The following is an 11,710-nucleotide window of genomic DNA, read 5'->3' on the forward strand; positions in this document are numbered from 1 at the left end:
TCAAGTTCTATCTTCAAGTTCTAAGTGTTCTTCATAAATTCCAAAAGTTCTAGTTTCATAAAATCAAGAATACTTTCAAGTTTGCTAGCTCACTTCCAATCTTGTAAGGTGATCATCCAACCTCAAGAAATCTTTGTTTCTTACAGTAGGTTATCATTCTAATACAAGGTAATAATCATATTCAAACTTTGGTTCAATTTCTATAACTATAACAATCTTATTTCAAGTGATGATCTTACTTGAACTTGTTTTCGTGTCATGATTCTGCTTCAAGAACTTCGAGCCATCCAAGGATCCATTGAAGCTAGATCCATTTTTCTCTTTTCCAGTAAGTTTATCCAAGGAAATTAAGGTAGTAATGATGTTCATAACATCATTCGATTCATACATATAAAGCTATCTTATTCGAAGGTTTAAACTTGTAATCACTAGAACATAGTTTAGTTAATTCTAAACTTGTTCGCAAACAAAAGTTAATCCTTCTAACTTGACTTTTAAAATCAACTAAACACATGTTCTATATCTATATGATATGCTAACTTAATGATTTAAAACCTGGAAACACGAAAAACACCGTAAAACCGGATTTACGCCGTCGTAGTAACACCGCGGGCTGTTTTGGGTTAGTTAATTAAAAACTATGATAAACTTTGATTTAAAAGTTGTTATTCTGAGAAAATGATTTTTATTATGAACATGAAACTATATCCAAAAATTATGGTTAAACTCAAAGTGGAAGTATGTTTTCTAAAATGGTCATCTAGACGTCGTTCTTTCGACTGAAATGACTACCTTTACAAAAACGACTTGTAACTTATTTTTCCGACAATAAACCTATACTTTTTCTGTTTAGATTCATAAAATAGAGTTTAATATGAAACCATAGCAATTTGATTCACTCAAAACGGATTTAAAATGAAGAAGTTATGGGTAAAACAAGATTGGATAATTTTTCTCATTTTAGCTACGTGAAAATTGGTAACAAATCTATTCCAACCATAACTTAATCAACTTGTATTGTATATTATGTAATCTTGAGATACCATAGACACGTATACAATGTTTCGACCTATCATGTCGACACATCTATATATATTTCGGAACAACCATAGACACTCTATATGTGAATGTTGGAGTTAGCTATACAGGGTTGAGGTTGATTCCAAAATATATATAGTTTGAGTTGTGATCAATACTGAGATACGTATACACTGGGTCGTGGATTGATTCAAGATAATATTTATCGATTTATTTCTGTACATCTAACTGTGGACAACTAGTTATAGGTTACTAACGAGGACAGCTGACTTAATAAACTTAAAACATCAAAATATATTAAAAGTGTTGTAAATATATTTTGAACATACTTTAATATATATGTATATATTGTTATAGGTTCGTGAATCAACAGTGGCCAAGTTTTACTTCCCGACGAAGTAAAAATCTGTGAAAGTGAGTTATAGTCCCACTTTTAAAATCTAATATTTTTGGGATGAGAATACATGCAGGTTTTATAAATGATTTACAAAATAGACACAAGTACGTGAAACTACATTCTATGGTTGAATTATCGAAATCGAATATGCCCCTTTTTATTAAGTCTGGTAATCTAAGAATTAGGGAACAGACACCCTAATTGACGCGAATTCTAAAGATAGATCTATTGGGCCTAACAAACCCCATCCAAAGTACCGGATGCTTTAGTACTTCGAAATTTATATCATATCCGAAGGGTGTCCCGGAATGATGGGGATATTCTTATATATGCATCTTGTTATTGTCGGTTACTAGGTGTTCACCATATGAATGATTTTTATCTCTATGTATGGGATGTGTATTGAAATATGAAATCTTGTGGTCTATTGTTACGATTTGATATATATAGGTTAAACCTATAACTCACCAACATTTTTGTTGACGTTTAAAGCATGTTTATTCTCAGGTGAATATTAAGAGCTTCCGCTGTTGCATACTAAAATAAGGACAAGATTTGGAGTCCATGTTTGTATGATATTGTGTAAAAACTGCATTCAAGAAACTGATTTCGATGTAACATATTTGTATTGTAAACCATTATGTAATGGTCGTGTGTAAACAGGATATTTTAGATTATCATTATTTGATAATCTACGTAAAGCTTTTTAAACCTTTATTTATGAAATAAAGGTTATGGTTTGTTTTAAAAATGAATGCAGTCTTTGAAAAACGTCTCATATAGAGGTCAAAACCTCGCAACGAAATCAATTAATATGGAACGTTTTTAATCAATAAGAACGGGACATTTCATCATATGCTCCCCTTTTAATTGCTTTTGCAATCTATATTTTTGGGCTGAGAATACATGCACTTTATTTTAAACGCAATGGATACAAGTACATACTAAATTCTACACCGAGTTTGAACCAAAAATCCCTTAGCTTTGGTAACTAGTAACTGCCGGTTATAAGAACTGGTGGGCGCGAATAGTTATATATGTATTTAAAAACTGATTTACGTATATTAAATAAAGATATATACATATATATAATTTCAAGTTATTTAGTAAACGATAGTAACATTCGTTTATTGATTCGATTGATATTTAGATAAGTTAACTAAAACGTTTAAGATGAACAAGTAAAACACTAATTTACTACAGTATTTTCGAATTGCTACAGTACCAGAAAAGCTACAGTGTTTTCGAAAATCACTATTTGCTACAGTGAAAACGACTTGCTACAGTAAAAACGACTTTGCTACAGTAACTACTATTTGCTGCAGTAGATAATATTTAAAATAAAAAATGTAAATCGCTAAAATACTCTTAATATTAGGACCAAAGGACATGAGAAAAAGCTTGAAACGAAAAAGAAAATATACGGAGTATTTTAGAATGTTGGATAATAACAAATGCACATGGGATCTCATGATTGTTGGAGGTATTTAATAACTTTTCTCACTACTTGTGTTCGAACATAGTAATTACCAAACATATTCGAACAAACATATTAAATAGATGTTTGAACATGAACAAGTAGTTTGAACTCAAGTTAGAACAGGTTCGTTTTCGAGCCCGTTCGAATTTACTTTACATGATACACTACTTGTTTTTCTTGGTCACGGCGTCTTCACGATCCAGGAAGAACCGGCCACCACGTCTTCAAGCGAATGATGTCTTTTGTCATATCTTTTTCAATAAGTATATATATATATCGATGATACACATATTTGATCCGTATCAAATATGTCTTATTCGCATAAGACTTACCCACATTTATCAAATCAGATAAAACGTCAAAAGAAACCAAAAGTATGTGCCGTTACCGGCTGGAAACAAGACAACAGTTAAAGTTAACCCGGCTGCCGGACAGAAGGCCAGAAGGGTGACGTACATGTCACCTGGACGCTGGCCGGATAAAAATTACGTCAGGCGAAAGACTGACAATTAAGCTAGCCGGATGGAAAGTACCGGATACAACTATAACATACAAATTCGTGTAAAAGATCATCCGGGTGGAGAATGTCGTGAAGAAACACTTATCGATTTAAAGCCTGTGTTTACACGTAAGCCTTTTACTTGACCAAGTGTGTAGGATACCTTATAGTCTGTATGTATTGTTACAACCACACATTAAGTTAATAACTTAAAGTCTACACACTGTATAAACAAATTATTATACTAAATTAGAATTATATATTTGTAAGTTATTCAATTATGTAGTACGGAATATATTTTTGTATGTAGTTCATATTTGAAAACAATTTTGTAAATTATTTAAATCATATGTTGTTTCACCTCAAATTCTCACTGAAAAATTATAAAGGACACGAACAACATATTTATTAGTTAAAATTGAAGTGTTATTTTATCGTTTTTAAATCATGATTACACATGTTCTTTTATATTTTTAAAGATGAATTTTATTCAAATGCGTTACCATAATTAAAAATTATATTCTACTACAAAAACTAATCCTTTTTAAATACACATACGTGTATATTTAATTACTATCAACAATTGAGTGGTCCAAAGGTTTAAATAGGGAATGTATGTGGACATTTTAGTTTCCATTAATTATTTTACGGACTCTCTTATTCTTAATTCTTTTATAAGTTGTCCTCTTTACTTTCTTAAAATTCTGAGTTCGCCTATATTAAAGTAATTTGGATTTTAATACATAGTCCCTGCTAAATCAAGCTTTTAATAATCCCTAAAAATTAGGCATAAATGTAACAGTACAAATTACAGCACGCTTTTATAAGATACACGAACGTTTCACAATAAGTCGTTATCAGTTTCCATCGTCAACGTCCATCATTTTCAGTACACATCAATCCACATTTCTTACACTCTACGCCTGATTCTCTATCAATATAAATACATACATAATCTGTCTCGATTATATCGAGACTGAAATTGACGATAACAATGGCGACGGAAGACCAGGTCAAAAAGTCAACGACGCCGAAGGTGTTCGATTCTGAAGCTGCCGATTGCTTAGTGAAGGAATTGAGAAGTACGTTCGTCACCGGAAAAACTAAAAGTTACGAATGGAGGTCATCGCAGTTGAAAAACTTGTTGAAAATGGTGGAAAATAGCGAGAAACAGATTTGCGATGCTTTGTTCACTGATCTATCTAAACCTGAAATGGAAGCTTTCATTCACGAGGTCAGTTTATTGATATTCGAGTATATACGTATAGGTATATGTATGTATGTATATGATTTGTTTTGGATTTAGATATGATTGTGTGATAAGTTCGTTATGATCCATGCGTGTCCGTACGGCGTACGCCGACTGATAAAATTAAATTAGAATCAAAATTGAGCATAAGTAAGTTGTGAATCTAAATTGTATATACACGTATGGTGTGAGTATGTGCTGTGTACTGACATACCTATATTTTGTTTTGCTTTTGGAATTAATTGCTCAATTCTTTATAGTTGGTGAATGCATTCAATGCTGAATTGTGTAAAAGTTTCGTATGCTGATGATTAGTGTTGGATCCATGTTTAGCCGAGACTTTTTTTATTTTTATTTCTTATTTACATTTTGTCGAAACTTAACCTCACTAAAAGTTTGCAGAATATACCATCCAAATTAATGTAATTACTCTAGAATATTATTGGTTTGGCGAACGATCAGATTCTTAGAATTGATGCAGGTGACTCGGTACCTAATACTGTAACCAGTTTTAGCAAATTCGATTCGTTTATCGAAACCTATGTATTCGACAATTTCTTGAAAACGAGCGACTTGTGTTTATTAACATGCAGGCAAGATCATATTTATATGGGCGGATACCTAATATAATTGGAACAATGTCATTCAGGATTTGCATATCCATATAAATTTTTTATTAGTGGAGGGGCAACTCAGAAGATGTAAATAATTAGATTAATAACTTCTATCTCTACAAACTCTGATTGTTTTTTTTTTTTTGAAGAAATTGTTTTTTATTTCTATGATCAAAAGGATAATAGAGGAAAATAGGCATTGTTCATTATTGGAATCTTTTTTTTTTGGTCATATAAATTTGTTCCACCCGTTGGTCAATTTGCGAAATGCGGGGAAAATGGGAGCTCATTCTATATGGGATGAATTCCCCATCATCCCATCCTATTTTATATAATGTTATGTTAAATGTTTTAAAAAAGATCATTTATTACTTAGAAAAGGTAATAGACTCCCAACTCGTGATTTTATCAGTAAGTCATGAATTTGTGTCTTAATTTTCTAAGTACTACCTTTCCTATGTACTACCTGCAGTTAATTATGAAATATGAGCTGCTAATCCTTCGATGATCGCTAAAAGAACTGTTGTATACACTGAGTTCAATCCGTTATTTTATGCTGCAGATTGCTATGATAAAGAATTCATGCAAGTTGGCTCTGAAGAAATTAAAAGATTGGATGAAACCAGAAAAAGTAACTGTTTTCAAAAAAAGAAGTGGAACATAAAACTTGCCATGTATTTGTATAATGCATATTTGTAAACAACTTTTTGCAGGCGAAAACCAATATAGGCACTTTTCCTTCATCAGCAGAGGTAGTGTCAGAACCCTTTGGCGTTGTATTGGTCATATCAGCCTGGAACTACCCATTGTGTAAGTTAATAACCTTCATTTTCTGCCAAATCGATTATTCGTTTCTTATCTTGAACATTACATTTTGATATAGTAGCATTTTTAAAACTAGGCATAGTTTTGAGGTCCAAACTGAAAGTTACTGTTCGTTACATCCGCGATGACTCCGGGCTGCTCGCAAAGCGAGTAGTCTCCCTGAGATTAGTTGGCTCGCAAAGCGAGTCGGAAACTCACGTAAATCCAGAACAAAACAAATCGTGATAGGGATTTTAAAGGACGTTTTTTTTTTGTCTGCTAATCATTTTATTCCGTGCCAGTGTTATCTGTTGACCCAGTCATAGGAGCAATTGCAGCTGGAAATGCTGTTGTTTTGAAGCCCTCAGAGATTTCTCCCGCCATGTCATCTTTGTTGGCAAAACTTTTTAGAGAATATTTGGATGATTCGGTTATAAAAGTTGTTGAAGGTGCTGTTCCTGAAACAACTGCACTCCTGGAGCAAAAGTGGGATAAAATATTTTACACAGGTCTTTCCCTTTTTCCCTCTAAAAGTTGTGCAACGTTTGGTATACGTAGAAGCAAACAGTGTTACAGAACTCGGAATTACTCGGCGAGTGCTCAGTTTTTGCAACTCTGTGAGTTCTCGGTCAAGCTTGGTCAAACTCGGGATTACTCCGAAAATTGGTCAAAACTTGGCCAAAACTCGGAAAATCAGTTAAAATTGGTCAAATTGGTCAAAGTCAAACTTGGTCAACATCCGAGTACTCCCCGAGTTGCCGAGTACGCCCTAAAAAGTCCCGACTGGGTACTCTTCCGAGTAGCAATTTTTACAACCTTGGAAGCAAACACTTGCTCATGTGTCTACTATAGTCTTGAGACAAGGCTTCAGAGCACTCCCAATGGTTAGCCAATATGCATGCCAATCTATTGCCAATGTATTGGCACCTTTAGGAGTGGATTGCCAATGTTTAGCTAATTCTTTCTTGCCAACCATTTTGTAAATATGAAGCATAATCCATCAGGGATGTAATTGTTTTAAACATTTGTACATTTTGTTTTTAGAGTTGTACTATAATTTAATTAATTATTTTATAGTGGTTGAGAAAGAGTGTGATGGTTGGGAGTGAATTGTGATGGGTTAGTGATATGAAAGAAATAAAAAGGAAATTGTGATGTGGCGCTGATGTGGCAATGTGTTAATATGAAGAAGTGTGTCATGAATGAGAATGCTAACATCTTGTCATCTATGGAAATTTAATTTAACAGACTATCGATTAAATAACAGTAATGTTATAATATGATAATAGTCCAACACTGCAACTTTAACGTGGTGAAGTATGATTATTTATTCTTCTGAATTTGATTATCTATCTGTACTACCATTGAATCAGTGTTTGAAAAAGAATTAAGTATGAGCTCATCATAAACTATATCAAAATTATATAACCGAAATGTTATTTCAGGGAATGGGAAAGTTGCGCGAGTTGTCATGGCTGCTGCAGCAAAACATTTGACACCTGTAGTCTTGGAACTTGGAGGCAAATCTCCTGTTTTAGTTGATTCCAACATTGACTTAACTGTAGGGAGCTTTCTTCTTTATGTCCAAATTCATATACAATTTAGTCCCACATGACATCTACTTGAGGTGGCAATTTGGTCGAATAATTTATTAATTGGTCTATCCGTGTATGTTGTATCTCGGAAGGGCCAAGTCAGCTAAAAGAAATGAAGTCAAATGGGTCCAATCGATCGAAGGTCACCCAAAGTGTAATTTTAAATGCATACAAGGTCCTAAATCATTTTATTCAAAAAAGATTACTTAATGAAATAATTTAATAACCATTAACACAGTTTATAGTAGATACTTATCGTTAAAAAAAGTATGCAATTTTTGGACAAAGTTCTGTTTTGTGATCAAATATCTTGTGTTCTACAGGTGGCAGCGAGACGAATAGCATCGGGTAAGTGGGGATGCAACAATGGACAAGCTTGTGTAGCTCCGGATTACATAATTACAACGAAAGATTATGCTCCCGTGTTGGTACGTTTGTTCTCTTTTAAGGAAGCTAAAACATTTAAAAAGTGGATATTAACCTCTCTGCTAGTATCACGTGTGCAGATAGACTCTTTAAAGCATCAATTGGTCAAGTTTTTTGGGGAGGATCCTATGAACTCACCAGATATGTCTCGAGTTGTGAGTTCGAATCACTTTGATAGGTTGAAAAGGCTGTTGGATGATGATAAGGTTTCTGGAAAGATAATTCATGGTGGTCAAACAGACAAAAGCAGCTTGTGAGTTTCATTTTATGCTTAACAACTTGTTTAGTAGTTGTTGTGGATTAAGCTTATTAGGGTACAGGTGGCAAATTCGACCTATATGCCTAGAAATGGGTTGATTTCTGTATTTTTTTTTTTTTTTTTATCTGAACCACTTTACTTGCAAAAGTTTAGAAGATGGGTAAAATGAAATGGGTCGGAAGTCACTTAAAAAGAATTCCCAAATGCTTAAAACCTCGTAAAAACTTTCATAAAAAAGTCATATTTGTAATTCAATACTTTTGTTAATTATGAAGTTTAAAAAAATGGAGAAAAAAGTATTGAGAGGTATTAGAAAATGACTCGACCCACTTGGACCTGTATTAACAAAAAAAGACCCAGGTCGGGCATGCCCAAATTTTCTGCTGTAGAGATAGCCTGACCTGCAACTAATGCTGCTTTTTGTCTGTTTCAGAAAGATTTCTCCAACTATATTGCTTGATGTGCCAGAAGACTCCTTGATTATGACCGAGGAGATATTCGGTCCTTTACTTCCAATAGTAACGGTAATTCTTGACATTTGATTCATAATTTTTAAAATAACTCTAGGTTTCAACTCTGGTTTTGGTTTATCATGAAGGTTGGAAAAATTGAAGACGGCATCGAGTTTATCAACTCAAGATCGAAGCCGCTTGCAGCGTACTTATTCACCAACAAGAAGCAGCTCAAGGAGCAGTTTGTGAACAACATCTCCGCCGGGGGTGTAGTCATCAATGATGTCACCTTACACGTACTATTCTCATCCTCAGACACTCGAAATTTCATGCTTTCTTGCACACACATGCTGATTTAACGCATACAATATCTATTCATGTTGGATTTTATATCCAACGGGTCAAATGGGAATATTGAAACTTAGCTAAAAGGGAAACGGGTCAAATGGGTTAACCATGTCGGGTTTAAAGGCAAAAGTGTTATATAATAATATTTAGAGCTCCTAAAAGGTTTTATTAGGATAGACCCTTCAACCCATTTGGACCCATATAATATAACTTGTTTGGACAATGAGCCGTTGACCAATTATAACTGACAAATTTAGCCACCTCTAACACATGCAAACTTTTGTTCACATTTGCCCCCACAAACAAGTTTAGCATGTTCGCATTCTCATTACATTATTCGTTCAAATAATTGTGCAGCTTATGGTTGACACGATACCATTTGGCGGAGTCGGTGAAAGTGGAATGGGGTCATACCATGGTAAATTCTCGTTTGACGCTTTTAGTCACAAAAAAGCAGTCCTTTATAGAGGTTTTTCTGGAGACGCACCAGCACGGTACCCACCGTACACACCAGGCAAACTCAGGCTCCTCAAGGCTCTTTTAGATGGCAGTATACTTGGCATCATTCGTGCCCTTTTTGGCTTCTCCTGAACGTTAAAAACTGCATTTTACATACCTAAATACATTCTGTTTCTCTACTTCTGTACATCATTACATAAAAAAACTATGTGAGGGCAATATTATGCTAACAGTCTTGTAAGATGTTAAAACATTCGAATCGTTGTTCTTCTGTTAAATATTGTGGAAACTGAACAGAGATTTTGATATTCAAGTTTCCTCTTGTGTCTTCTTTTAGCAAAGTCATGCCTTGTCCCGGAATGGTTATTATGTAGCCAGGGGTAATTATGTCATTTATTGTCAAATGTGATTCCTCACCACCTAATATAGGTATTGTGACGGTGCAACCAGTCAAGGCGTCTACTAATGGAAGTTCGAGTCCTAGTTCCAAATCGTCGCCGTTTCTCTTAAACACGGGATGCTGTTTTTCGTCAACTACAAAAGTAATATCTGCAGGACAGTTGCCAGGTGTCTCGTTTCCCATACCCTCAAAGGTAACCTTCGTTCCTTTCTTCCATCCCGGCTTCACATTTATCGTTAGCACTTCGTCTTCTTGTATTATTTGTCTGCAAAGTTTAAACCAACTTAAGAAGACAAACAGGGTGCCTTTCGAAAAAAAAAAAAAAAAGAAGACAAACAGGGTTTTTTCCTTTCTTTTTTTTTTTTTTTTTTTTTTTTCTAAGAACAACAAACACACACACTCTTGTTGTCCATGACGGGATCGAACTCACAACTGATGAATTCTCGTGATACCGCTAAGCCAGAAGCCCTTTGGTCAAACAAAAAGGGGTTTTTGGACCTGTGATTATATATATGATCACTTGGTATTATGAATTAATGACATACCCATCATGTGTAAGTACGTCACGTTTAATGTTGAACTTCTTGATGCACCCAAAGCACAATTCTTCAAGTGTGCACTCAAGTCGTTTCACCATATCGGGAGGTTTTTGAAGTCCGTTAGCATTTGAATAAATAATGGTTGAACTATTTCTTCTTGAGAGAGACCGGCGAGCAATATGAAGTGAGTGATCTGAATCGACACTCTTCCTGCTAAAACTTCGTATTAGACTATTCACAGGCCTAATTCGGTTTGGCGTCTTACTTCTTCTTTGGCTAGCTGTTCTCGATAGGGATCTCGGCAGAAAACCAGTGCTTGTTGTTCTTGAAATTTTCGGAATCGTGACTTTTGGAGATGTATTACCTTCCCTCACATCATTATCAACATCCTCATTCCCATTTACACCAGCCGAAGGTGTTAATATATTATACATTATACATAAAAATAAACAAATCAAGGAATCAGATGAAATATAAATAATGCAAGAATATATATATTGTTGATTAGAGGTTTTTCTTATTATATCATAGACCTTCAACATATATGATCATATAGGATAGTTCCCTTAAATGTTGGTATTTTTTGTTGTTTCTTTTCGTAGCATTTAGAACATTGAATATTGCATTTTTTGGTTATAATAATTAACTTAAAAGTATATTATAATGATAAATTTGAAATATACAATGGAAATGGGAATGGAACCTGTAGATTTTGTTGGTGTGATTTCTTGCCGAAATGGTATTTGGAGAAAAATGACTTGCACGCTTTTCTAACGCCTCCCATCCTTTTAACCGATTACCATGCAATATTGCAGCAACATTCATCATATGAACATCAACATTCAACATAAACACGAAAACAAAATGTAGAAAAAAAGAGGAAAGAGGAAAAAGAAAGAAACATCCATTGGCTTGATCTTTTTATTAATAACCACATTATGTTTTTCAATACATATTTTATGTATGTATGTATATTCCCATTATAGGAAACAGTAAATTCCTTGTTATAACTTTTTTTCAACTTTATTTGTTTTGTTTTAAGGTGACACTAGAAAGGTCAAAAACAGTCATGATAAACCGGTTAGATCACGTACCCTCTCCGAGTAACACAATACGGAAAGGCTTATCAATTTACCCATCACCTTCAACCA

General features: G+C 34.1%; 2 protein-coding genes across 2 annotated transcripts; one reads left to right on the plus strand and one right to left on the minus strand.

The window, feature by feature from the left end:
- Positions 1-4,307: 4,307 nt before the first annotated feature.
- On the plus strand, positions 4,308-9,926 carry LOC139846634 (aldehyde dehydrogenase family 3 member H1-like). Its single transcript, XM_071836109.1, has 10 exons — positions 4,308-4,648; positions 5,840-5,908; positions 5,991-6,087; positions 6,384-6,590; positions 7,527-7,642; positions 8,000-8,104; positions 8,183-8,355; positions 8,795-8,885; positions 8,960-9,109; positions 9,519-9,926. The coding sequence occupies exons 1-10, from the start codon at positions 4,409-4,411 to the stop codon at positions 9,750-9,752; spliced, it is 1,482 nt and encodes a 493-aa protein (XP_071692210.1). The 5' UTR covers positions 4,308-4,408; the 3' UTR covers positions 9,753-9,926.
- Positions 9,847-10,993, minus strand: LOC139848768 (uncharacterized). Its single transcript, XM_071838467.1, has 2 exons — positions 10,566-10,993; positions 9,847-10,285 (listed from the first exon to the last, which is right to left on the minus strand). The coding sequence occupies exons 1-2, from the start codon at positions 10,991-10,993 to the stop codon at positions 9,847-9,849; spliced, it is 867 nt and encodes a 288-aa protein (XP_071694568.1).
- Between the last annotated feature and the right edge of the window lie 717 nt (positions 10,994-11,710).

This window comes from Rutidosis leptorrhynchoides, chromosome 5 (genome assembly GCF_046630445.1).
Source record: "Rutidosis leptorrhynchoides isolate AG116_Rl617_1_P2 chromosome 5, CSIRO_AGI_Rlap_v1, whole genome shotgun sequence".
In the NCBI taxonomy this organism is placed as follows: Eukaryota; Viridiplantae; Streptophyta; class Magnoliopsida; order Asterales; family Asteraceae; genus Rutidosis; species Rutidosis leptorrhynchoides.

Coding starts and splice junctions, on each gene's coding strand:
- LOC139846634 (XM_071836109.1), top strand. CDS start 4,409: ATGGCGACGGAAGACCAGGTCAAAAAGTCAACGACGCCGAAGGTGTTC. Junction 4,649..5,839: donor TGGAAGCTTTCATTCACGAG/GTCAGTTTATTG, acceptor TTTATGCTGCAG/ATTGCTATGATAAAGAATTC. Junction 9,110..9,518: donor TCAATGATGTCACCTTACAC/GTACTATTCTCA, acceptor ATAATTGTGCAG/CTTATGGTTGACACGATACC.
- LOC139848768 (XM_071838467.1), bottom strand. CDS start 10,993: ATGTATAATATATTAACACCTTCGGCTGGTGTAAATGGGAATGAGGAT. Junction 10,286..10,565: donor GACGTACTTACACATGATGG/GTATGTCATTAA, acceptor TAAACTTTGCAG/ACAAATAATACAAGAAGACG.